Genomic DNA, 27685 nt, shown 5'->3' on the forward strand with positions numbered 1-27685 from the left:
GTTGTTGGTGAATCGAAATATTTTACTGAGAATCAAATCTTTTTTATTCTGAAATTATATTTCTAATTTACGTCTTCTAGATCAAACCTAAAGAGTTGAAGTTAATTTTTTCAGAATTTTATAAAAGTTTATGACACAAAAATTGGCAACGTTGCTTCACCATCGGCACCACATCCAGTATTTTAATCCTATTTTTTCGTAATATTACTAATTTATGTTAAATAACATGTAGAATGATTTCCCTAGGCCTAATCCGCACGTTTGGGGTCACAATTACACAACAACAAAGACTATTCTTAACTAATCATAAAAAATTGTCCTTTTGTCAGCTTTGTCAAATTTCACGACTTAACCTCAAATATCAAGAAGATCTCGTACCGAACGATTCAAAAATCCGATGTTTCTCCACAGCTCCCAAGCAAAATGCTGAGAAGGACGATACGAAAAAGCACGTGAATGTAGGAACCATTGGACATGTGGATCATGGGAAAACCACCCTTACGGCAGCCATAACACGTTATCTGGAAAGAGATGGTTTAGCTAAGTATGTGTCGTATGAGGAGATTGATAGGGCCCCCGAGGAAAAAGCAAGAGGTGAGTGTAATAAGGTAAGACTTATCAGATATGTAAAGACCTTCATCAGTATAGACCAGCTGCATTAGAACCAGAGATATTGTTTGTACCATGCATCCATATATAGTATTGAGTATATCTTACAATATTGTTCATACTTACTTTTAATGTACTTTTTTAAAGGGATCACCATAAATGCCTGTCACGTAGGCTATTGCACCAAAACTCGTGATTATGCCCACACAGACTGTCCAGGTCATGCTGACTATATAAAAAATATGATTTCTGGGGCCTCGCAAATGGATGGGGCTGTTTTGGTGGTTGCCGCCACTGATGGACCAATGCCCCAAACTAGAGAGCATCTATTACTGGCCAAACAAGTAGGAGTGATGAAAATTGTAGTTTATATTAACAAGGTTGACTTGGTTGATGAAGAAGTAATTTGGAATAAGCAATTTGCCATATTTCTTTTAAATTTTAATTAGATTGTAGAACTAGTCGATCTGGAAATTAGGGAGTTGTTGGAAGATTTTGGGTTTGATGGAGAGGGTGCTCCAATTATTCTAGGATCAGCTTTGCAGGCTTTAGAAGGGAAAGATACAGATATAGGTGAGTTATAGTACATACATATATTTCTTTCACCTCTCGTTATGGAACAAGTTCATAGGAACAAGGTCAATACAAAAATTGCTGGATGCCCTGGATTCTTACATTCCACCTCCACAACAAGACGTCACTTCTCCATTTATGTTACCAATTGACAATGCACTTTCAGTGCCTGGTAGAGGCACTGTTGTGGTTGGAACTTTAAGCAGGGGTGTGCTCAAAAAAGGCGCAGAAGCTGATTTATTAGGTTTTGATATAAATGTGAAAACCTCAGTTTCTGATGTTCAGATCTTCAAAAAGAGCCTTCCAGAGGTATAATAACACTTTCTAGTTATTGTACAATAATTATTATTTGGTTAGGAAATTTCTAGGCGAAAGCTGGTGAAAACATTGGGGTGTTACTACGGAATATCAAGGTTAAAGACATCAAAAGAGGGATGTTGCTGTGCCAGCGTAAGAGCGTAAATCTTAGCAACAGTTTTAAGGCCAGCATTTACTTTTTATCTAAAGCAGAAGGTGGTAGATCAAAACCTGTAACTGGCAAATACTGTCAGCAGCTGTACAGTAAAACTTGGACTGTAGCTTGCAGAATAGATTTGGGTATTTGTATAAAAATAATTTCTCTTTAAATACCAAGTTATGTTCGACATTTACAGATGATTCGGTCGGTATGATAATGCCAGGAGAACACGGAAATATCAAATTGACTCTACTGTGGAAAATGGTGATGATGCAAGGGCAACAGTTCACTATAAGAGAAAACAATATGACTGTGGCTACAGGTATCATCACTGAAACTTTACCCAATGTAGATGTTAAAGGGAATCTGGGGAAACTGGTGCTGAGGTAATTTTTTAGCATTCTTTTAGGATTTGTAGGCGTTATCTAATGATTGTCATATTAATACGTACTTTTCCAATGAAATTGGATTAGTTGTTTTTTTTTTTTTAAAGGAACATGCACTTAAATAACCTTTGTTAAAGTAAAAACATTTTTTATACAGGTATAATATTTCCTATTGAAGTAAGGACTATCAGGAGCTAAAATATACCTTCTTTTATAAGAAACATTTAAAATATAAAAATCTCATGTCCTTACAATGTTATTGGGTTACAGAAAGGCATTTGAAATGAAAATAATAGATTTTTTCTATCTTCCAATTTAATAAAACAAAGTGATTTTGTTAAAAATGTATATTTCCTCAAAACAATAAATTTACGACAATACAACATAGAGTTTAGTCGATGGAAGAACAATCCTGCTTTCTAAAATAAGACAACAATCGCTCATTAGGTGTAAAATTACAAATACTACACGCGTTGTGTTTTAGGCACTATAACAGTGAAGCTCTGGAATTAGGCACTTTTAAAAAATTCTCTAGTTTAAGTCGCATTAAGTTAAGTAGACCAATACAATTTAAGTTAAAATTGAAGCTTAGGGACTAAAATAATAATAATAATAAAAATAACATAGATCATTATTGGCACATAATAAAATTTCTACAATAAACTCTAATAAGTAAATAATATAATACACGATTTTTGGTTAAGAAAAGTCAGATAAAATTCGTTAAAACGTATTCGAAGCCACATCGTTCGTAAATTATTTTCTACCCTTGAAATTTTAATACACAATATAAAAACTATGTGCTTTTTAGTATGTTAAACGTTTTAGCACCAGTTGAAAGGACACTTGATGAGCCTAAAAATCAATTACTGAAATTTAAAAGTTTTCATCTGCGACTCCTGCTTGGTAGTCCGACTAGTCGTGGTGGTCCTCTTCTCAAACCTTTCCTCATTTATCGACTTCTTAATAGTCTTTTGCTCAATCAAGTCATCCTTCACGACCGGAGGTTCGGTTATATACTCTACATTGGATGAATAAGATGACTGATACTGTTCATCAGCTCTGCCTCCATTATTTTTAAAGCTGTCAAAGGCACTTTTAGGACTGGGTTGCCCCATTATAGTTCCCTTATCACCACCTTTTACAGTTGTCGTGGTATAATATTTTTCAGTATTCGATGAAAACGTCGTTTTTGGCTCCGATTTGTAGTACTCATATTTGTAGGAGTCAGTACGATACCCTTCGGGAGTTTTGTAGGTATTGGTTGAATACTCAGAAGTGCTGTAACCGTCTGAGCTTAAATTGGGCAAGTTCAGTGGTTTAAAAGAGTGGCTGGATATGTCAGTGGTAACAACAGAGGGTTTAAAAGTACGTGTTGTGCTTTCAGAAGTAGTCTTTTCGAAGTTGGTAGAGCTGGGTTTGAATGTATGGCTTTGAATAGAGCTGAAGCCTTGAGATTTATGTGCCTCGTTCTGCTGATAGCTAGGAGAACTGGACTGATAATCAGTTTGTAGATATGTGGGAGGAGGAGGGGGAGGAGGTGCAGATCCAGCACTGCTGAAAGGTTTCGGTGATGTGTTCATGGAAGCCTTGCTGCTAGGCGGATTTAACGTTGCATAATGGCTGGGCGTGCTCAAACCAGAGGGCTGGAAGCAGCTCACAGTACTGCCATAACCTGGAGTCGTTTTATACACTGGAGAAGCGGGTTTAGTGGGACTTCCTCTGGCTTGATTATAGCTATCATAGCCGGAGGAACTGTATCCTCCCACGGGATATTGTTGTGCGTATGGGGTGTCATATGTAGCGGCATATGGAGAACTTTGGCCGTAACTGTTGCTACTGCCGTAGACTGCTTGATCCAGCTGGTTCACAGCTCCTAAGAGGGATTTTGTCTGACGATCCAGGGAGTTGATTTTGTCTGGGCTTTCCAAGTGGTCGTAGGTCGAATCTTGGTAGTACTGGTTAGTTGATTGGTTATAAGGCGAACGTGAGTTGTCGTAGCTGTGCCCATATCTGTTGAGAAAAATATGTAGAAGAGAAACATTGTTTTTGATTTTTAAAGTCATGATCAACGTTGTCAATTTAAACAAACCTGCTACTTTAATGGGAGAATTTACATAATCGGGGAGGTCAAACATTCACCTTGCGTTGTTCTTTCAGATTAGCGGACACTGTTAAAAATTACAAAATAAATGTTTCAATATTTGACCTAACCGATAACGCTATGTATTACTGTTTTGAATATTTCCATAGTACGTAATGTCAGCGTGACCATCCTGAATGTCGGAATAGTAAAATATTTTTGTCACAAAGGTACAGCTTGACAACACTGTCACGGCTCAAACATAAATTCGTTTTTTTTTTTACAAACAACTCACCTGCAACTCTACAATCCCCCAAATGTTAATAATGCACCCTCACGCTTGCGCATGCAAATGAAAGAAAAATGCTATCGTTAGTGGAATAAGAAACTCCCAAAAATTAAAACATGCAAAAACCACAACAAAAACTAAAAGGATTACCAAGTTTAAGGGTTAGTGGGCGGTTGTAAAAACCTCCAAATATACACAGGGTGCTTGGGGTTAAAACAAGAGACGAACGACACACCTTTTAACTCACCGTGTTTCCTGTTCAGGGGCTGAACTGATGTACCCATCAGTTTCATCACCTGAAGTTTCATTTCCTGTTAAAAAGAAGAAAGTTATGAAAATTATAACGACAAGCACAAAAAACACATACTCTTTAGCTTATATTTCTCCTTCCTTATAGCAACCAACTTGTTCTTGGCCTCCAGTAGTTCGCGCTCTATCCTGCATACTTCAGTTTGTGCGTCTATTTCTTGGGCAATGCCTCCCACCATCCTTCGGTTGATTACCAAATACCTGAAAAAAAAAGGAGGCTTATTGAATCAATAAAAACACAAAAATCTGAAACTGACCTCTCTTCCTCTGCTTGCTCGGCCTGCTGCGCAGCCCGTACGAGGTTGTCTGTGGATCTAATAACCGCATTTCCGGCAGCATGGAGCCTCCTTGTAGCTTCAGTGTCCCCTTCTGCTTTTACTTTGCACGCAACAAGCAGATGTGCCGTAGAACTGGCCACTTGTTTAGCGGCCGCAATTAGCTTGTCTTCACTACCCAACCCTGAGGAAAACGATGAAAATCATCATAACACTACTGGTTTTCAGGCCCCACCTTGCACTAAAGCATTAGCAGCTTCAACGAGGCTGTGAGTGGCTGCAGCTACGAGTCTTGCGGCCGAAATGAGTCCTTCGGACCATTGTCCATCATCGGAGGAAGAAATAGGATATCTGGACATTTTTCCACTATCGATAAGCTCTCTTTGGGCGGCGCTTGCCGCTTTGATCAATAAACCGATAGCACTGGTGATCGATTTGGCTGCTTCCAAGATCATTTCGTCGAAGTTCATGAATTCCAAGTTGGGATCTTGAGTCTGAAAAGTTGGTTGAAATCTTGAAAAATTAGCTTAAATTGCTTTAAATTTAAAGAAGATTCACCAAAAATACTGTAGAGTATCAATGTTCCGAACTCATTCCAAAATTTAATTTAAGCTAAGCACTAATTTTTACCTAAAACCGTGAAAAAATGGCAACATCATCTCGCCTGGAAGTTTTTTAAAACGACGAAAGTCAGTATTCGACAGAACCCCTCAGCCTTCTGGGACGAATATTAATTAACAATTAGTGGTAATTTATTTAAGAATTGTGTTACACTTTGACAAAAAATTGATAAATTACGATATCAATTGCCTAGATAAGGCTGAAGAAAATTACATTTTTTTTTTCGTCCAACAGCTTCTCTAAACGGTAACAATTTTTTAAATAAAAGAAAAAAGCGTTGTTGCCATTTAATTAAATAACTCTTGCCTAAATTTTAGAGCTTAAATCACTGCATTAACAATTTTTTTTTCACTCTTGAATCATAGTAAAAATTAAAAGTCCAAACACGAATATTCCCGACGTCAGGCAACGCCTCTATAATAATATGTTTGACTCCTGGGTGCTTGCAAATCAACAACCAAGAATATCAAACATATCTTATAGCTGCCCGCACCTCCATTTTCCGCAGACCTGAAAAAATAAATGACAAATACAAAAAGACATACCGTGACATTTTGTCTAGGTCTCAAATTCGCTAGTTTTTTGGCAGCTGCATCAATAGAGGCAGCAGCTCCTAATAGTTCATGCTCGGCCTTAACAGTGGGATCATCAGGATCCACCCAGTCGGATCCCTTCAACCTTTTAGCTAAGCTAACCAGCTCTGTGACAGATTGGGCGATTTTTCGAGAAATAATGGGCAACGTTTGCTTCATATCAGCTGACCCATTGCCCTCCAGGATGGTAATCAACAACTGTCTGAAATCTTTGGCGCATTCGTGCCCGGCATTAAGGGTTTCTCTGCGCAATTCTTCGGTTTCAGCTAAAGTGAAGGCGGCGCTTTTGCATGTTATTAGCATGTCGGATATGGCTTTCCTCGAGAGATTAGCGGCGGCTGAAACGAAGGTTGCATAATCATGAAGTTATTGAGTGAGTTGATGTAACTAGATACCTATGATGTCGTCCTGTTTGTTGCTAATTCCGGCCGAAACAGACTTGGCAGTGGCATTGGTGATGCTCTTGGTGCATCTAATCAGGTCTTCGACTGTGACGTTTTGCCTGATTCCCTCCGAGGAGTAAATGCTCTAGTAAATTCAATAAATGACATGAAAATAAAGGAAAATAATGAAGTAATACCCTCATCTCCTGCCCGATAGCTTCAACAGTAGATTCAAGCGCCCTAGTGCCTCTGGTGTGCTCATCCTCCACGGCTTTCACGGTTTTTAACAGGGAGGTAACGTTGGTTACCATTATCTGAAAACAAGGAAAAGCTGCGTTATTAGGCAAGCTAAATTTTGACGAGCCATGCGTTTAGAATCACCCATTTCACTGTCTAAAAGCGAAATTGTTAGTTATGGCGAAAAAAAAACCGACAGTTTGCTAAAAAGACAGCAGGAAAACTTGGCAGCTAGGACACTTATAAACACACGCATTTTTCCGGTCAAAAAGTTGATAAATACGTACCATGAAAGACGACCTTCAAGGGAAATTTTATGCAGAAATTTAGTCGTAATAACTCTGTTTATTTTAAATGCCTAAACACAAAACTATCCGTTTATAGCAGAAGATTGGTTATAAATCCCAACAAAAGTAGAAAAATACAAAATTAATTTAAAAAAATAATAATGAAAGCAATTAACCGACTAGACATTAATGAAGAAATTATGGGGTAGCGACGAGACATTTGATAATATCAGACTGAACATTTTCAGCGTCTGTGCAACCCTCCGAGTTAACGTTTTCCTTGCTGTCGCTGAGCAATCGCAGCAGCTCCTCCTCCTGGTCCGAAATCCACCAATCGGTGTCTGAGTCGCACACCTGGTCAACCAATCAAAACATGTGCGTTAGCCCAACACCGGTGTTCGTGTATCGTGTCAGTGTGACGTGTGCGATGGACTTTAAATAATCGAGCGAACGGGCGCAGCAACACATGTTTTGATCAATTGTTAAACTGTTAATAATAATTATTTAAAGTCCACAACAATGTGATTGTTAATATTGTGACGTGATACGAATTGCTAATGTGGGGTTAGAAGCTGTGAAAGTTACTATTTACAGTTATTGAAAAAAATCTGAAATCCGTCAAGAGAGAGCGAAGCAGTGGACTAAAATAAATGCCAAGCTTCTTATTGCCGTTACAAGATGGGTGATCAGTAAACTGTTATAAGCGTGCACCATGCCTCTTAACTTTAATTGTCCTAACTTTTTTAAGGGAAAAACATTCAATTTTTTTGTCAAATATTGTCAAATCAATGTTCTGACATTCAAGTGCACATAAATGTGGAAGAACGCGCCAATGTCGCTCTCGACATTGTTAGTCCGGGGTTGTCAATTATTACATTTTTCATTGTTCATTCCTCAGTTATTATTACGCGAAATAACAGCTGATCGAACGGGTGAATCATTATAATATTGGCTAGGTAATTGACTAAGAGCCTTGAAAAGAAGCAAACAATGTCACGTTGACGATTATATAAGAGTGAGTTGAAAACACGAAATTAATTAGTCTGGCAATACCGGTTACATATTCTGGAGCATCATGATAACATATTGGTTCATACGTAAAACGTAACTATATGTGAATACTTATTTTTATATTCTCCCCATTTGCCGTAGTTTTGTTCTAACAGAATAAAAAATAAACCATCATTACATACGATGACACAAATTGCTGTTATAAAATTAGCAAAAACTGTAAATATCAAACCGTTAGGAAACATCTGTGACAATGATAATAAAAGATAACTTCCTACCTTCGCACTGTCCTTCAAATGCGCCATTGCTGGATCGTTGATGGGTTTTCCACTGGCCGCTTTAGTAGCATGGATGAGGTCCCCCAAAGCGCTGGCAACGTCACGGACAGCATTGATCAGCATCACTTGGGAATCCGGATTATCCGAGCCCAAGCTGGCAGCTCCAAGTTTTACTACTTCAGCCAGTTGCACTGAAATTACATTAATTCATTTTAAAGAAATTGCTAAAAGTTTGACGACAATGTTTTACTATAACGTAGATAACGTGTTGAACAATGGATGATACAACGTTGCTACCTATGCTTTGAAGAAAACAGCTGTAGAAAATTTTGGCGAAATTCTATTATTGATATTTCGTGCTTTAGCCCTTATGGCGAGATATATATATTTTAACTTTTAATCATGTCCGAAATTTCAAACCAGTAACACGAAAATCACGAAACGACGCTCTCTAAATTGAATGGAACAATATTTGCCATGTTAGCTTTAAAACAAAACACGGCATTCACTTTGCCAGATCTTATAACTTCAACCTACTAAATGATGGAAAATCTCACCTATTGTGGCCACTGAATTCTGAGCGGCAACGGCCAACTGTTCCTGCGAACTGGCAGCTCCCGCTACCAACGTCTTCGTGTCTTCTACTAACGCTTTGGCAGTCTTCAAAATGTTCTCCCTGTGATCGGCAAAGGATTCGTTTTCGTTCTCGGGATTGAGGTTTCCCGCAGTTGCAAACATGATCGTGGTTTCGAGGTCCCCGATGATACCGGAAACCGTTGAGGCGGCATTGATGCACGCTTGCGTGCCCCTCGAGCCGCTCTGTAAGGTTGCTAGTACTGTGGCTACTTTCTCGGCCACGATGCGCGAACATTCACCCACTTCACGTAAGTTGATGTCGTCTTTAGAGATAAGGCATTGGCCACTGGCTTGAACAAGGTCGACGCAGGCGCTGCCTAGTTGTTGGACCACCTAAAATAATCCAAAATCCACGTTAACAGTTCTCCCTAAATCGTTACCATAATTGACACTGTTAAGAATTATGCACTATAAAGTCTTAATCGACATGGCAACATTGCCATTCACCGTAGTGCGTTATTTTTTATTATGTTTTTAATCATTTCAAGGTTTAAGCTTAAATATGGGAACGAACACACTTTTTTAAGCACTTAGATAGCACCACTCGTCTCCAATGTGACTCATTATTTGTTTTGGCCACCAACAGGCACAGGTACAGTTTCTGAATGGATTTTTATAATTGCAAAAAACCAAGCTTCAAAATATGTTTCATTTCGGAATTATTTCCACCAAGTTTCGCTCAGCTTCAAAGGTTACATACCTCTTTAAGTCTCATACCGACTTCGCCGTTGGTAGCGGCGGCTGCGGCTCCGATGCTGTCATTGGCCAGTTGAGTGTACTTATGGGATAGTTGTGCGCTGAGAGCGGCTAATTGTTGACTGTCAGTTGCGGCTTTGGTCGCCATTTCGCCTGAAACAACAAACTTATAATAATATTTTTTCCTTATAGGACAATTTCTGAAACAGGATAAATACATGGAACATATAATCGAAATTTGTTACCAAGTTTATATCATGACGATTTAAGTCACCTTTTATGCACTGCCGATAACTTACCGGAAATTTTGGCCACTTCCTTGGCACACTCCACCATCCTGGTTTGGTAATCGACATAATTGTCGCTATCTGATATAATGAGGGAAGCTCTGTGGTCCGATAAACGAGTAATGGCCCTAGTCAGATTATCGACAACACCAGACACTATTCCGCTTTGTGTTGAAATTATTTCCAGAGATTGAACCAAGTCCTGGATTGCTACTTTGGTTAAATCAGCAGTTTCATCTATATCTTGATGAATGTTTTTTGCCTAAACAGAGAAGTATCACCAAAAATTTTACAGAAATCCCTGTTAATAGTAAGAAAGTACTCACCTGCGGATTTCCTCCGCAATCTTTAGAGGAATACACGAACTGCAACGCGCTCTCAGTAACAGATTTGGCCTGATTCAGCAATTGTTCTTGCTGTTTTGAATTGGTCATATTAGAAGCAGCACCGATAGTGCTTTGAACCAATGGTTCGAAGTACTGGATCATCTGATTGACTGTGTGACCGATGTTTTCGGCCTCGAATTTAGCCGCGTGTCTCAACGGCTCGATTGTGTCCGTCAACCCAGCTGCGGCTCTAAAAATTTCCAATTTAGATTCTAAAAATTCCGCATCAAAAATAATGCATTTTACCTTTCGACTTGTTGGCTGAAAATTGGCAAAGTAGCTGTTCTTCTTGGCTGCAAAGACTGAGAAACTGCATCCATATATGCAGCATCTAAAGTCTTCAGATGATTGGTCAATATTTGAGCCGCCTGTTCGCACTCGTTACCACCAGGTGCGCTACTTCTGCAAATATGAAACTAAATAAAAAAAAAACCACTAAATATTTATGAAATTTACTATACCTAATATTGGCCACCAGTTCCTTCATGGAGTCAGAGACATCTTTGGAGCATTTGGCGAATTGTTGCCATGTTGATGGGTCTTTAGGCATTACAATCAAGTTTTTAGCGGATGATATGACAGAGCAGGAACTGTCAATAAGGCGATTTCCTGCACCGACTATGGGTTTCTGAGCTTCGCGAGCCTGAGGTGATATTTTTGCTGGGATAGTAACGAACTCGCTCGAACTAGCATAGACGCACAAATCTTCAACGGCATCTGATAAATTTATTGAAATAGTTAATTATCAAATAAGAAAGTTCTTAGTGGTGTTTATCTATGGCTTACAAAAAACTTTTCTAGGAATATTGAACTGATGCCTTTAAAAATACACTAACATGAAAGAAAAATTACTCCGAATTTTTGGCGTCAATTTGGAAGGACGTTTTTTTAAAGGAATTTTAAAAGATTGAAGTCGATTTTTACCTAGTAGGGGCCTCGTGGCTTCGGCGCAACGCCTTCTATTTAGCTCGCTGTAATCAGCGTCCAAAGCCTTAATTTCCTTTACGAGAGCCGAGGTAGAGTTTGCGACAGCCTTGGCACTTTGCACAAACTGGCGTTTTGCGACGGGATTTGTGGTTTTTGAACTTGCCACTCTGAAACATTAAATCAAAATTATTGAAACACATTGTCTAAAGTTGCAAATATTATATAAATGAAGTTTAATCGTGGTACGATAAATCAGAAAAGTGGTAACTTTCAGTTAATTTTTATTCAAACATATTTGTCGTTAATGAGTGTTTCTTACCGGCATGAATTGCACAAGGCACTTGTATGCTTGGCAATAGTAGTAGCCGCTTCCAAAACTTGTTTCTGAGGACTTGCTCCCATAGTTAGGGCTTCACAACCCTTTTTAATTGCTTGGGATGCCCTGGCGAATTGGGCTTGATCAACGAGCCCTGGTCTGCCTGCTATAGAGCTGCTATCAGATGCTCCAACCTATTAACGAAAAGACAAATAATATTATAAATTCATTCGAAATTATTTATGGATTTAGGACAAAATTAGTGACGGAATTTTTCTGGTGATTTCCTGCTAAGACAAAAATCAGTTTCGCAGCTTACCAAATAGGCTGTCTGGGCCGACGTTTCCACCAACGAACAAATAGCGCTGCTGAAACTCTTAATGTGATCCGAAAACTTTTCGTGTTCCGAATGTCTGGCGGTGTTGGTCATCCCTGTGAGTGCTTCCCCGAGCACTTTACTCTTTTCTATCACACAGTCGAGCGACTCAAAGTAGGAGCAATCGTTGACGGGTTCGCTGGGTTTCTCCAGCAAATATCGCATCGCTTGGATCTTCCTTATCGCGTTGTCGCACTCAGTTTGACCGGGAGCGTTCGAGGTGCACACGTTAACCAAGTGATTGATGCTGTCTGTCACGGCTCTATAATAATATTCGAAATCAAATCGTAATTAAGATCCTCTTCTAATAAAATAAAAACAAAGAACATTAAATATTCGAATTTTATTATAAATCTTACCTTGCGGCGGCAGCTAACTGATTTTTGCCGTTCGGCAAAGTGGGATCCGCAGAAAGAGATTTAGCAGTGGTTAGTAAGGCACTTGATGACGTGGAAACGGTCTTCAATGATTGAACCATTTCGGTACGGATGTCCGGCTCGGTGGTTTCCCCCGCCATTTCCATGGAGACGCGTAGGAGGTCATAAAAGGCTGACGAAAAGTCTTTGGAAGAAGAGGCTAATTGGATCTAAAACAAACATAAACATTTCTCTAAGGTCAAGGTGCAGGTTCACAGATGTGACACAAACAACAACGTCAAATCCAAAATGTAAATAGATGTTCCTTTACTCGTTCCCCTGGTGAAAAACGACATACGCAAAAGAAGTTTCTTGATGGAGAACAAGGAAGCCGGATGCTAATTGTATCAAGGAACGGGAAGAATTAGATATTTCACTACGTGGAATCCATTTATGTTTAAAGGTGGATTTCCATTAGTCACTCATATTGATCAATAGTATCATAGAATCGACGATAATGATGTTGATATTAATTACGACCAAATGACACATTTACGAATCAAAATAAAACTTACCGGGTTATCAACAGAGTGTACAACTCCTGCGCTGGCTTGATCTAAATTTGCCGCGGCAGTGGTGAGTTCCTGCTGCAATTCTCCGTAACTTTTATTCGTTGAAGGGAACTCTCCGGAATTTATGCTAGAAGTCCATTCTATTATGTTAGTTATAGCAGCGTCGACATCTCTCTGACCAGGCAGACACCCGATAGTGCGTTGCAACGCTGCTTGCACGTTCTTAGCAGTTCTTTGCAATGTTGGGGTGGTGTCCACGGTGTACAAACTCTGGTAAGACTCTTCCAAAAGTTTAGCAGAGTGGGTGAGGACATCTTGACCTAATAGAAGCACATTAAACTAACTGCGCTTGCAATGATAGTAATGTCATGTTTTATGATAACAATTTTAATCAAAATGGAGATATGAGTAGCTTTATTTCTTGACAAGAGATTTTATCTATTTATAGTTAGAAAGATCGCGAATTACATAAAAAAGCTTAAAGATAATTCGTTAAGTTTAGTTCAGGTTATGATAACTGAAATCAATATCAATAAGTACGACACTTGAGTGGATTTAAAATATTCGTAAAAAACAGTCATCAAATCTAATGAAATTACATTGTAGCTGGCAACACTGAACACGCATCAAAACATAACGTACCCGAATGGATAATTTTTCTTTTCAAATCTGGGTTATCACTTGTGGCAGCGATACACCTAACCGCCCCCGTGAAATTGCTCAAACTATGCGCAGTATCTCTTGCCGCCTGCGAGTTGTACATTTCATTGCCTTGGGCTGTGGCACTCAAGAGCTGCGCCACCTATTGACACACCAAATAAGTCCACCATTCAACGGCTCGATGCACTAAACCCACCCCTTGATTGACCATTTTACTGCTGGCAATGAGCTGCTGCGCCCCCTTTTCGGCAGAATCGCCTGGAAGCGGCCGTAACCTGTGTTCTTCAACGGCTCTTTCGAATTCCCGTAATTCTTCTTGCAAGTCGTCGATCAGCTGAGCTGGACCGTCCAGGCCGAGTCCTTGCAATGTAGGCTTAGCTCGACTGATAGCGTTACGTAAATCGCTCAAGTCGGAGTTGAGCTGATGACTGGTTAAGGACAATTGCTCGGTGATTGATTGGTCGATTAATGTGGGTAGCACCGTGCGGGATGTTTGAACAAAGTGAGTTGCGGGCTACAGAAGAAAACAGGTGATTAATTTCGAGTAATTTCATTGCGATTTAATAAATTATTAAAAGTACGGGGCTGCTCAAAGTAAGATACAGCACTATAGCAATTTTCAAGTAATGTATCAATTAAAGATTCTGAAATTTAAGAATACAACCAATGATCCCGCGCCCCATTCCACCCGTTAAAAGTTTCTTTTTTTAGAACGTACAATGCTGAATACTACAAACTTTGTTATAGACAGGAAGTTTCTTGGAATCAAACTAATTGACCCACTGCATGCTTATTCTAGCATATTAACCCTGATCTTTAACGGCACTACCAAACAACTTACATGCAAAAACACTTCGGCGACATACATGAGCTCACTTTGAGCATTTGTATCGTCAGGGTTGGCTCCGTTGTGTTTGATTGATTCGACTAAAGGTGGAATCTGCTCGGCTAACTCTCTAGTGTCCTGAATGAGAGCTTCGCGAGTGGCCGCGTTAGAGTTATACTCGTGGCTGGCTTGGGCAGCTGATATGCATTGCGTGGCCGATGAAATAGCTTTACGAGCGCAGGCCTATAAAAACAATATTCACTTACTAAAAAATTTCAGACACAAAAATTGCTACTCTTACCTGCACTCTATCAATCAGTTTCGCCCTCAAAGCGGGGGTAGTGGCGGCCACAATAGTCACATCCCTGAGATCCTCCGCGGTTCTTCTCAGCTGGTCTTGACGTTTTATATCATGAGGATACTCCGTGCATTGCCTGGCTGCTTCCACCTAAAATTCATAAATTAAATCTTGAGATATATACCCGCACAATTCGCGTACTCACCATCCTGGCAGTGGCATCAGCCAAAGTCTTGGCTGCAGCCAACAATCTTCTATGGATATCTGTATTGGCGGGCTGACTTTCCGCCTCACCTTTAATGCTTTGGATAAGTTGGGCGGTGGCGTTGCCCAAACGTCTCGCTTGACGGACCTGTGAATAAGAAATAAATTGCCAAAATGGAGCATTTTTTAAGTTAATAACTAACCATTTCGTTGGCATCTCCAGTGGCTGCAGATATCTTGTCTGTAGCCGTGTAAATCTCTTCGACGCTCTGCTCCTGCACCGACTCCTTGGCCTTCTCCCTTGGACCGAACTTAATGTGGTTCAAAAGATCGTTTAGGGATCTGTAAATAACATTTAAGATCTGTGAAGTTTTTTTTAATTTTCTTCCATAAATAAATTTGTTACTTTACGATTCATTTAGTTAAAAAAGAAAGCCGACAAATTTTGTTAGCGCCTGTAGAGGAAAGATTACAATTGTTCTGTGAATCCAAAATGATATAAATAATAGAATTTGAGATTCACCTCGTTACTTCAGCAGCGGCCTCGTTTAACTTGCTATTCAAATCCTCATCCGGCGTTGCCTCGTTGCAAATACCCACTAGATTCTCCACAGCTTTGGCCACTTCCCTCACGGCCGCTGTCAACTGTTCCTGACAAGCAGGCGACTGGATAGTGGGAGCCACTACTTTGGCACATGCAACCAGTTGCGACGTTGCCAGAGCGCATTGCGTCGCCGCTCCGATTACCCGGTTTTGAGTTGGCTGATCGTCGCAAGACGCCGCTATGTTCTTGGCTTTCAGCACTAAAGCGGCTGTGGTATTGGCTACCGCCTTGGCCAGAGCCAGAAGGAGGTCTTGAAGCTCTTTGTTTTCGGCGGTATCTTCACCAATTGTGGCCAGGACTTGGGTGCTGGCCTCTCCCACCCTGGAGGCAGCGTTGAGGAGACTTTGGCGTGGCTAAAATTACCCAATGTTCAACAATTACTTTGCCTTATGTGTTTGTGTGTGGACAGTGAATTTTCAACCAATTTGGAGGAGCTTAAACCAATTTTATAACCAATTCATTCAACTCTATTACTCACCTCTTTCGATTCGGGTTCGGCTGCTTTGAGTAGGTCGCTAAAGGCCTTGCACAAGTGTCTAGTGGCATCCAGTAGCTTATCTCCCATGTTGGAATCGTCGGTAAACGCAATAATCTTTTTTACTTCTTTAGTCATTTCCGGCAAATTGCTTCCAATTGTCGTAATAGCTGCTCCTACAGCATGATGATCTACTTCATCCGGGGCCATAGTCAAAGTTACAACCTACGAACAACCATCTAGATTCGAATAGACCAGAGAAAACGATATACCTGGGCAGTGGCAGCATTCATCGCAGCAATTTGGCTGCCCACGTTCTGCTTGCTCGTATCCAACGTGACTTGCTTCCATTTCTTAGCTCCAGCATCGCTGCCAATCTCCGGATAATGCGCTTTCCTGTCCAGCTCAAGCTCGGACTCTTTGATCTTGACTTGTGTCGCCTCGATTGTGGACACGAGGGCGCGTTGCGGGTCGGACATGAGGGAGTGAATTTTGGTTTCGCGGTAAGACTACGTGAATTGGGTTATTAATAATTGAGGGTTTAGATGATTTGTAAATAGATTGCGTGATTAATGGAAGTGGTATTTTTACACACTTGTCTGGATATGTACAAGTTGCAAAATGTCACTCGGCATGCCTTTTTACTATGCAAAATCCTATACAGTAAAAAACGGAAAAAAGCTATATGTACCTACTCTGTCACCTCGTCCTTGAAAGACATGGAAAAGAAGAAAGGTAGTGTTAATATACATTGTTAATAGGTTCTTAATTGTTTCGATGTTATACGTAAATTTATGATTGGGTAGGGTGCTTTAAGTCTCGCTTTCGATAAAGAGATAACAAATACAAACTAATGTGTAAGTAGTGGTCCGATATAAATGGTAAAAAAATTAGTTTTGCTTCCTTCATTTCCTATTTGATTCGACATAAATGTTTAAAATACAAAAGTACATAATTCCAGCACCAGTGACCCTTGAGACCACACACGAATATGCATAGGGTCTCCCAAATTAACTGCAGGATTATTTGCTGTTCTTTAAACGGAAACAGTTCTTCGAAAACGCAACTTTTACAGTTTCAAGATGACGTTACATATGTCAGACCTACTGTAGATAATTTTGGAAGCAACAGAAAATAAACATTGTAAAATAAAAAATAACCACGAAATCCCTTTTAGTAAATGAGTATACACATTTATGTCATACTAAAATTCATATTAAAATGTTAATTTATAACGAATTAGCAAATTTCAAGACCAATTCTGGGACTAAAAAGTTATTTGACACTTTCAAGTGTGCTCTAAATGATTTTGGAATTAGTCGAGTTACACCGGCATTAAATTTAGTATGAGTAAGTGTAAGAATAATCAAACAAATCGAAAGTTTCCTCCTCCTCCAAAGGAGTTGGCTCCCATACCAATAAAATCTCTTTTAAATAGAGCTCTTCCTTTGACGTAGTGATCTAAAAAAAGTAAAATAACAACCCATTTCAATACATCTTTTCACTGATTAATCCATACCTCAAATTTCACTTTTTTTAATGTCATTAATGTGGTACTTTTGGTGCTTAAATAGAGGACAGTTGAGTGTTGTTTAAACATCTAATAATTACTTGTAGAAAATAAAGCGCCATGTCCCAAAACCTTCAGAACTAATTACATGTATCATCGAAATACGCTGAGTATTAAACGTTAAGAGAATATTAGTATTAGTACTCAAACACCATGTTAGAACCAATATGAATTAATAGGACTTCCTCCTAAATGTCATCGGGCTTACCGTTATAGGAGGCGTGTGCGCCAAGTTCGCTTGCCCACTTATAGTGGTCAGCTTCGCGCTCTCCATGGCGCCCATATGAATTTGTCTTTCACCTAGTCGAATTGAAAAAAAAAACTAACTACGAACTAAAAAAAACTGCTTAAGGGCTAATTATCCTTGAAACTTTCATTTCCAGATAATTTTCACGAATTTATTTTTTACAGCAATTATTCACCTGACAAACTTACCTACAGACTGATTTGTTGACGTTAAAACCTTTTAGAGACTTACCGGAATCTGCGTTTCTTATGACGGCAGGCTTGGATATCGAATGTACGTCCATTTTACCCAGATTGTTGCTCTCATGTTGAATAATGGAAGCCCTAGAGGTGAAAAGTTATTAAATAGATTTTATTATTATTTAAACACGCACTTATGGGGGGCGACACTTTCCTCGAACATGGTTGAACCCTCATCGCCGTGTATTCCAAAGTGGTCTTTGGCTTGTTTTTTCTTGAGGATAATATCGATGTAGCCTGCGATAATCTGCTGGATTTGCTCAGCTTCGGTGGTTTGTACTGAGTAGTATTGGTCGGAATAATCTCCAAAATCCAGGGTGAAGGTATTAGGAGACGCTCCCCAGCTAAATATATTACCAGAAATGAGTAAGTAAACAAATTATCTAATAAGAAAAATAAATTAAAGCACTTACCGCCTCACAGTTGTCAACGGCCACGTTTGCATCGTTTCCTTAGTTTTCTCATCCAATCTTAACACCGAATCCTTAGTAACTCCAAGAAGCCGAGGCACCAGCTTATTCTTTCCTTTCATTTTCTCCTTCACCAAAAAGAAGGTTACTCCATAGGTCGGCAAAGATCTAGCTGTTTTCGTGTACTTGACCTTGGCATCGAGCTCATTCATCCCAAGACACTTTTTATGCTCCTGGAAAACCTTCTTCTCAATTCCCTTCATCTTCATGTAGGACTGTGGTAGCAACTCTTTCAAATCCAAAAAGCCCGGTTTGTGTTTGGTTTCGTTGTAGTCCCCGAACTGTATTTGACATTGAATCCCTGCGAATTCGCACGCCTTGTCTTGGGTAATCGGATGCGTTCCGTTCACAATGGCATCTCTGGCTTGAACATAGAGCAAATTCAGCTGCACCGGGTCTCTAGAGTCGATATTCTGGTCCGAAAAGAAGAATTTGCGGCGCAGCAACACTGTTGTGTACTCATCTATGCCCTGCTCTCGAAGAGTTTTTGAAGGATCTAGCCAATGAACTTCGTCATCTGTGTGCAACTTCCTTCGCAATTGCTCCATCTTCGCGTCTCTTTCCGCACGTTCCTCTTTTTTCCTCTTTAATGTCAAAGTGCTATAATTCTTATTCTCGATGTTGTTCTCTTGACTGTCCAAGTCTTCTAGTACCAGGGAGTATTCGTCGTGGTTGGTGATTCCCAATTTGGCGCAAATAACCACCATGAGGTTCGCTACAATTTGGGAGTCGTCCACTAGCATGGTTTTTACGGTTCCTGGAAATATTTCTGTGTGAGGAATAACGAAGGATTTTATATAAATGGTGAGTTCTTTTAAACGAGTCTTTTGCTGGCCAAAAAACGGTTGGGCATCGTAATGTATTTAATTGACTGGCTTCTACTAGTATTTTTTTTTAAATCTGAATAAATATTGGGAATATCGAAACCTGTCAATATACACAAGAGACCTGTCAAACTTGTCAATACACACAAAATAAGTTATGGAAGTGACTGTTATTTTTTAACCGGTAGCTTCCTAATTAAAGTCTGATAAGGTTACACGGAAATAACAGACCTTTCCGAGATGCAAAATAAAAATGTTCCAAACTTGCCATCAAGCATTGCCACCTTCAGGATCCTCATCTTTTTGCGGTAGCAAATGGTATCCCCGTTTTTCAAGATGTAGTACTCCAAATTTCGCGCAGGTTCCAGCCACACTCCTGTGGTGTTGTCTTCATCGGTGAGGAAAAGGCCATACTCCTGGGCTACATTAGAACATCATTCCCTGCTGACCTTACTTCTTCTGTAGGTACTTACGTTGCCCAATGGCCTCCGTGCATTTTTCTCTAATAATTCTGCAGGCATCGTGGACAGTGGTCGAGGGAATGAAAACGATGGTCTTCGTAACGTTGCTGTCCACAATGTTGACTCGCAGTGAGAGAGACATCGTCGTTTGTTGTATACTTTCTTTCTGGAAGAAAGTGAAAATTTAGTGTCAGCCAAGAGAGGGTGGCTACGCCAATGGACCACTAAGCAGGGATGCTGAGTTGCCGGGCAACGCGTCGTACGGCGTCGTCGGTCGAGCCGGCGTCGCTCGGGGCGCCGTTTCGGCGTCGTGTCAACCCAACGAGCGCAATCGATAGATGGCTCCGAGTGAAATAGACAGGGTGAAATACACGTGCTTCAGGTTACGCTTTCAGGAAACTGACAACACCAATATTGACTTTTTTTTATATGAAAAACTAGAACGTTCCACAAACTTCTGAAAACTGTCCCAAATATATACCATGACACATTAAATAAATCGCTTTGGCCGTTTGTGGTTTGACCGTAAGCGCCTAATTTGCATTCAAACAAACTTCAACGGTAACCAATTTGATAGTTTTTGGCTGGCGCTTTGTTATAGACAACTAAGTACAATTAACACGGTAAGGCTCAATGTGAATTGGTGCTGATGGCCTACAGACCTCCCCCCTCCCAATTATACTCCCTGGAAAAGTGAACACTGAAACTGGGTCTCACGTACTGACATTTGTCGACGATAAACCTGTACTGTTACCCTATTATTATGCCCGACGTTGAAGGACTTCCTGTAGAAAAGAAACCTGGAATATAGCAGCTATTTAGTAACAATTTTAAAAGAAAGTTTTCGATAATCAGAATTTGTATTTAAGATCATAAACTGGAGTTTTGCTTGGTAAAATATACCTAAAAGTTTCAAAGGCCCCACGTGCTAATCGAGCTATCAGCAACATTGCAATGATACAATATTCATTAACATTGCACATTTTTTTGCATTTCTCTACTTTTTGATACAAATTTTTATTTTGCCATATTATATGCATATTTTTCATCATATATATTTTCCTAAATTTATAAATTAAACAATTAGAAAATTTTCCACCACGAAATGAACAAGATAAATGGCGAATTTGCGATGGTCTTTTATTAAATCACTATTTTTTTCACAATGGCAGGTACGCCATGCGGACAGCTGTTGGATGTTGTCAAATCTTTCTAAATTTCGTCAGAATTAGCGGAATTTCTGTAACAATAATTGGAACAACTTCCAGAGTTATTATTTTCTAAGCATTGTGCACTTATTAATGAAGTCCTTAATTATGTGTTATATCGTATCGTGTACAGTATCAGGACTACTTATGCAAAAACTGCAAAATCGATTTTCCGCAGTATTTCTTTGAAAAAGTTTTAATTTGTCATTTGAACACTTTTTACATGAACGTCTTGGTTAAAAAATATAAAAATATATTATCTATAATTGGGGTAAATGCCTTGGTTCTATTTTCACAATGCTGCCAGCAACGTTGCCAAATGTTTACAAAATTCTTTTTCGAGGTGATATTTCGCGGATGGTAAATTCGAATAAAGTCCAGTTTTTAATTAATAAATGCTTTTCCCTGTATCAAAGGTTTCCAGGCAAATATTTCCTGATGAAGAAATTTAATGATGAATGATGATTTTAGACTTCCCCCGGATTATCAGATTATTTTCCTCACACTCTTAGTCTTCCGCCCAGAATTTCCTTTCAAATCGACGACATCAACCCCTACACCTCACCAATGCATAGTTAATCAGGCCTCCGTTGACAATCCCCCATTTAACCCAATTACAACCCTTTAACGTGTTTAACGCATCTCACCGATATGAATTATTTAGATCAATCAAACTAAGGTCTGTCGATAATTTTAATCAAAAATTTAAAACGGGCAGACAGCAATTAAGAGCGGATGAACTAATCGCGCAATCTGGGTGTGGCAGGGCGAAAAACTACCCCTAGGGGAACCCCACGATAATAATCTCCAGGGATATGTAGACATCAATTTTTATAGTTCAGCCGTAAATATGCAAATAGGGTTTTAAGTGTTAAGTTGCCTACTTTTGGGGGCTGGGGGTTGTAAAATTTGCAAGAATATGGCTTGGCGGAATTTAATTTCGTGGCTGTTGAAGGTTGTTTACTGGCTGCAAAAAAACGCGTTTATGATGTGAGTAAAGTCCAATAGGTACTCCTGAAATACCAAAAAGTATTCTAGCAAAAATTAGAAGAAAGTCCACGGCACCGCGGCCGATAATTTTGTAGTTCACGATGTGACGTAACTGCCACAGAAGAGTCACGTTCCGAAATATGGCGGCCCGACAAAAGACTGTTGCGAGGTTGTCATTTAGGCTTCAACTATTTGATGAAAATTTGATAGAATTTATGATTTGTAAAGAATATAGTGGGACTCAAACTACTATCAATCGTTTTTTGGGTCAGTCCGTAATAAAGTAGGTGAATTAAAAATCAAAATTTCTCGTAAACAATGTCGAACCTAGAAACGAAGCGTGGGTTGGCTGGCCCAATTAGAGAAGTCCATTAAAGATTCAGTTGCAGCAGAACTCATGATTTGGTTTGATTTTCAATATCAGCTACGTTACTGTATCTACAAGTAAACGCAATGTTGGGCTAATAGTATATTTTGTCTGTCAGTATAGCTGACAATTGCATATATTTAAAATTGTGATTCACCGTTCATTACAAATTTGTTTATGTCGCGAATTGGGTTACGACTGAACTCGCCGTGATGTTTTCTCGAAAGTAACTCTCCTTTTTGAAGACACTCTACTCTTTATTCTTAATAATGATTCATCGGCAAAAATGGCGATGCACATACCATCGAATACGGACCCAGATTGTTATAAACGTGTACGTCGCCAGTACTGCCTTCTTTTTCCCATATAAATTACGGCCCAAGGAAAAAAGTTGTCGACATTCTAAACTGATACAACCACAGATGTGCTCTTCTCAGTAAAACGTACATATCTCCAAATAAGGCAAATCAAATATACTAATAGGGGTTTGGTCATTTTCTGAATGCCGGAATTATCGCAATTTCACCGCTCCTATGGTCGATTCCTCTTAATTCCCTGCCAGAATTATGGGGCTAATAAATCCCAGTTATCGGATAAATCAATTTGGGGAAAGTATTCGTGTAATAACCGCGGTGCATGGAGCTCGTAAAGCCACGTAATCTGACAAGGCAAACAAAACATGATTGTCGCACTTGGAAAAATCTTTCTTTTGCTTCGTGCTATTTATAATGTTTTACTACGGTTTTACGACGTTTAATACCCCCAGTTTCGAGCCTATTACTTAAGATCTAAAATTATTTCCTCGCCATGAACTATGCAGAACCTGCTTGGTGTAATATCGAAATAACGCTAGGCAGGTAAGATTGTCGCAGTTAGATTTAAACTTGGACACGTAATATTATCTTAAGAAATAATGCAGAGGCGATTGGTCGGTTGTTTCTGGATCAGCAGAGTTTTTTTTTTAAGGTTTGATAATATGGCTTAGAGTGCGACTATTTTCAGAGTGACGTAACTGTTGGTTATGGGAGAGATGATTGTTTCACAAAAGGCTGCAGGGGGTGGCCATTTTTACTTTTTTGAGCGAGTTACATGAGTCGAAACTTGTATTGTTGAAGGTTGTGGGGGTGGTTTTGAGTGATTTGGGGTTTAGCTCAGGTTGACATTTCTCAGAGATTGGAAGGAGGAACTTTTAGAGTGTTTTACGTTTTTTACATACTGAGTTATCTCAAAAATTCGTTCGAACTCAGAATAGTGTGTAATCCACCATTCCAAAATCTACTACTAGTGTGTCAGGCGTTAATCCCAAACAAAATAAAAGGAAAAATGAACAAACCACCCCAAATGTACTGCAGATATTTAATAAATTTATTGAATTCCCTTTTATTTATTATATTTTTTCCACTCCAAGAGTGGCAACGTTGGAGGCGAAAGCGGTTTCCAGATTATCTCAAAAACACAACGCTGACTATATCTATTTTGTTCTATAATTTGATGTATTTTCCTTCAATGGATAAAGCACAAAAGTGCAGTTTTTCTCCAAGTAACAATTTTGCTATCTAAACAACAAAAGAGACGCTTTTAAGCATGATGTTTTTTGGCATTGCCACTTCTTCACTCAATTACGTATTTTTTTAGATAAATGGAACCAGCACTAATCAGAAAAAGTAAATACGAAACCGAAAATTTCTTGCCGTAGCTGTGGCAGTGAATTTCAAACTTTTTCCCCTTATGAAACAAATAACTATTGCCTCATTTTATAATTTATGGAAAATACGCCAGAGCAAAAATTCTGACATCTTTATAAGATTGAAATCTTTTATTGTTGCAGCTGGACGAACCTTCAAAAATCGCTTATTTTTTTATCTTGTCCTATTTGAAATATTTTCCCTATACTACATCTTGAACGGATAAACCATGAAGGGGAAACAGATTGCAGCAAAAATCCTGAAAAGCTGAATGCAATTGAGATCTTCTAGAGGAAATTATACATCGGCACAAATCTATACTATGAGGATTTGTATTAAATTTAGTTTTAGTACCAAACGAAAAAAATTCAGTGAAGATACTGATGTAATGGAATTTCATAACGCGACTTAAATTTATTTTTTAGGACAACATAAATGCATAAAGGAAAAAAACCTTATATGTAACGTAAACTATATCATAAACCTTATAAAAATAGAATCAATAAAGAAACACTGGATTATTTCAAACATCTAAACATGTTAAATGGACGATGTCGCTCATAAACGTATCAAACAGGACGAACAAGTCGGTATCGGTGTTTGCCTAGCGATGCGCCAAGGTTTTATGACATTTTTATATCATGAAGGCCTACACGTTATGCAAAATACCAATGTAATATTGAAACACAACAAATTTCGTTTCGCTAAACCAATGGTCGAAGTTGATATTTTTGACAATCGAGATGTAATAATTCAGGAAAATGGGCAAAGACAAAGGAACAACACAAAGAAAACTTACAAGTTCATGATGGCACAGTCGTCTGTCGGACTTCCACGGGGAAAGCTCGCTGTAACCGAACACCACAAAGCCTGACTGGGAAATGACCTAAACTTGATCACATGCCAGGGTGAACGAATTTCCTCATCCCCTCGTGGAGAAAAACCGACCCCATTGGCGTGCCGCGAAAACTCATAAACAGCGCAGGAGTGGGGGAGCGACCGACGTTCCCGTTGGTCCCGAAAGTCCGGCGCCAGTTTGGCGCGTCTCTTCAAATTCCTTCGCGGTGCAAAAACAACCCGACAGGGTGGAAAATTTCAAGTGGGGGGGAATCAAACTTTTTATCACTTTTCTTTCTATATTATAATTAGTACTGATCCCGTACTTTTATATGACAATTCAGAGGCAAGCTCAAGAATTCGGAGCTTAAAAGTTTCTATGCATAGAGATCAATTCCTTAAAAACAGTCGCTATCAAGATAATCGAGCAAAATATCCCCAGGAAGCCACCCGCGGGGGCGGCAGGAAGTCTCGGCGCCCGTCAGTCGGCCTGCTCTGCCGCCATTGCTGAAGAGATGCTGCAGGAGGAGCAGGGCGCGATCTAGTGTAAAATCCCGGGCAAAAAGGGGATATTTATGGTATATGGGCACATGAAGCAGACTGGAATCCTGGAAATACAAATTTACACCAGGAAACCATCAACCATCACTTAATCAAATCCTTCTCGGAAAATAATTATTTCGTTTATATTTTTTGTCCAGTGGTTATTTTTGAGTTTACGTGAATCATCGGGAGTATTTCAAAAATAACCTCAATTACATTCATATTGGCCATCAGATATTTTTAGTTTTACGGATTGCGTTGACCAAGTCGCCGTTGTATGGACGCTCGACTTGCCCAACCGTTTATTTATGATTATTTTTGACACCTGAAAGATTAAATAATACGACCTGCAACATTTTTGTACTTCCAAAACTGATAAAAAAAAAAAGTAACTATGGCAACGTTGCACTTATTGTAAATAACGTTCAGATGACATGTGTTTATACAAGATGAGTGCAACCATGTTTGCTTTCATGGAAAATGCAAAGCGCCACGTTGCCATTGTTCTGTTAGTTGAAAACCTATTTACGAATAATTATATTAATACGATGATTCGTCAGATATTACACTCCTGGTAGTAACTAGCACTTCGATAATTTTGCCTTCAGGGTAACATTTACGTACTGCTGATTTCTAATTTTACCAGTATAAATCATACAGACCAAGAAATTTGTATATATAATTAAAAATATGTATAATGCTAAATTAATGTTAAAACACTTCTCATACTACTCCCGCAATAATAAATACCAAACCACCCCTAACAAACTGCACCGGCAGAAGACCTTAAATGTTGCATCTTATGTCCGGTAATAAACCCACTGACAAACCTTTTCCATTAGAGAATCGGCCACTTTATTGGATAAATTGATTATAACAAGGGCTTTTAGACCAGTCCTCCTTCCAGACTCTAAAATAAATCCCCGATTTATTGAGGGGAATAAAAATTATGCCCATACGAAGGAATTGCGTTTGGTAAACTGAAGAGGGCTGAACAATGTTTATAAATAATAATTAAATTTGTTGCTTTGATAATGCGTCATGGAATTTGACTGTATAATCTCTGATGAAAAAATTCTAAAAATAGTAAAATATATACCGGAAAGCTAGTGGTTATATTAAACAACCGCAATTCCGGATTGATAAGTACTTTAGCAATTTTTGTGATAATGGTGGCCCTTTAATATTTTTGGCGTGTTAGTGGTAAATATAAAAGTACTTGAAAAGTAACAAACCTTAAGGTTATCAATGATCAATTTTACAAATAAATCGCTTTTGCTCAAAGATAAGATGAATGTGTACTAGATTGCCCAAATATGGAGTTAAGATTGAACCCTGAAGTGTAAAGTTAGTGTTTACTTATAACGTTTGTCTCAATATGTACATTTCAATATCAAGTCAAAAAATACCTACTCAAGTAGACATTTTGGTAGGTGATAAAATCTAATCTCAATTTTCCTACAAGTCATATCTATCTCAAAAATGTAATCCTTATTTTTTGTAGTTCTTATTTTCCTTCTTCGCTAATGTCATCATTCCTTACTCATCTACTCACACCAAATTATTCTTTATTTCTGAATTCTGATCTTTATTTACAATTTAGAGCTCTTATCGCCTTGAATATACAGAAGGCCATTGACAACACCTGACTGGATGGCACTGTATATGAGAGGAACTTGTATATTTAGCTATGAAAGGAATATGCGAGGAGGATAATTTTGTTATGTCAAATTTCTACAATATTTTGTAGTGGAATCTTGAAGACTGATCCAATCACATAGCTTTTGCTATTTTAATATCAATTTAAAGAACTAAAAATTGGTAGTTTGTGACTTCAATACAGAAGCTTCACAGCTATATCCAATACTGATGCCTTTTTCTGCAGAATTTTAAGTGATAATGAGTTCTGGATTCACCATCTGGGCCATCCGATAAAACAAGGATCCATGTAATGCTAAGGGCTATCCTCCACCCAAGAAGACAAATACGTAATTTTAGTGGTAAAATTAATTCTCACAATTTTCTGAAATGTAGAATGAGTCCTACCAATTGAATATATGCCAAAAGGGGCTACAATAAGGGGAATGTCTGGAAAGATACAATAAAGAACTTGAGAGGAACCATAAATGGGAAAATACCTAACAATAATACTGGATCTGACAGTCCTGATCTGATCCCCCGCAATCATTATATCTTTCCCAAACTTGAAAGAGCACCAGTTTAAATCCACTGCT

At 38.9% G+C, this 27685-nt stretch overlaps 2 protein-coding genes across 9 annotated transcripts in view; one reads left to right on the forward strand and one right to left on the reverse strand.

The window, feature by feature from the left end:
- Positions 1-30: 30 nt before the first annotated feature.
- Positions 31-2408, forward strand: LOC136341505 (elongation factor Tu-like). Its single transcript, XM_066286552.1, has 7 exons — positions 31-594; positions 757-1010; positions 1059-1182; positions 1241-1491; positions 1551-1779; positions 1836-2025; positions 2183-2408. The coding sequence occupies exons 1-7, from the start codon at positions 234-236 to the stop codon at positions 2199-2201; spliced, it is 1428 nt and encodes a 475-aa protein (XP_066142649.1). The 5' UTR covers positions 31-233; the 3' UTR covers positions 2202-2408.
- rhea (Talin_middle and talin-RS domain-containing protein rhea) overlaps positions 2358-27685 on the reverse strand; it is a 26668-nt gene continuing 1340 nt past the window's right edge. Inside the window, exons 1-37 of one of the 8 annotated variants that reach the window (XM_066286530.1) lie at positions 24871-24977; positions 19834-19987; positions 19629-19781; positions 18480-19293; positions 18201-18410; positions 18059-18150; positions 17789-17880; positions 17427-17471; positions 16283-16519; positions 16014-16235; positions 15455-15888; positions 15135-15273; positions 14933-15079; positions 14731-14877; positions 14445-14672; positions 13800-14117; positions 13586-13745; positions 12947-13263; positions 12375-12601; positions 11959-12277; positions 11643-11833; positions 11321-11490; positions 10858-11113; positions 10643-10798; positions 10337-10586; positions 10023-10272; positions 9728-9876; positions 8949-9360; positions 8392-8582; positions 6776-6892; positions 6591-6723; positions 6148-6533; positions 5217-5475; positions 4964-5165; positions 4765-4907; positions 4645-4708; positions 2358-4038 (exon numbers count right to left, since the gene is read on the reverse strand). In XM_066286530.1, the coding sequence (XP_066142627.1) occupies positions 2892-4038; positions 4645-4708; positions 4765-4907; positions 4964-5165; positions 5217-5475; positions 6148-6533; positions 6591-6723; positions 6776-6892; positions 8392-8582; positions 8949-9360; positions 9728-9876; positions 10023-10272; positions 10337-10586; positions 10643-10798; positions 10858-11113; positions 11321-11490; positions 11643-11833; positions 11959-12277; positions 12375-12601; positions 12947-13263; positions 13586-13745; positions 13800-14117; positions 14445-14672; positions 14731-14877; positions 14933-15079; positions 15135-15273; positions 15455-15888; positions 16014-16235; positions 16283-16519; positions 17427-17471; positions 17789-17880; positions 18059-18150; positions 18201-18410; positions 18480-19293; positions 19629-19781; positions 19834-19963 (8907 nt within the window). In that variant the 5' untranslated portion in view covers positions 19964-19987; positions 24871-24977 and the 3' untranslated portion in view covers positions 2358-2891. Of the gene's footprint in view, positions 4039-4632; positions 4709-4764; positions 4908-4963; positions 5166-5216; positions 5476-6147; positions 6534-6590; positions 6724-6775; positions 6893-6933; positions 7457-8391; positions 8583-8948; positions 9361-9727; positions 9877-10022; positions 10273-10336; positions 10587-10642; positions 10799-10857; positions 11114-11320; positions 11491-11642; positions 11834-11958; positions 12278-12374; positions 12602-12946; positions 13264-13585; positions 13746-13799; positions 14118-14444; positions 14673-14730; positions 14878-14932; positions 15080-15134; positions 15274-15454; positions 15889-16013; positions 16236-16282; positions 16520-16701; positions 16720-17426; positions 17472-17788; positions 17881-18058; positions 18151-18200; positions 18411-18479; positions 19294-19628; positions 19782-19833; positions 19988-24870; positions 24978-27685 lie in introns of those variants that run through there. The other 7 variants (XM_066286529.1, XM_066286531.1, XM_066286535.1 and 4 more) reach the window with 7 other exon arrangements.

Source organism: Euwallacea fornicatus, chromosome 10, assembly GCF_040115645.1.
Source record: "Euwallacea fornicatus isolate EFF26 chromosome 10, ASM4011564v1, whole genome shotgun sequence".
Classification (NCBI taxonomy): domain Eukaryota; kingdom Metazoa; phylum Arthropoda; class Insecta; order Coleoptera; family Curculionidae; genus Euwallacea; species Euwallacea fornicatus.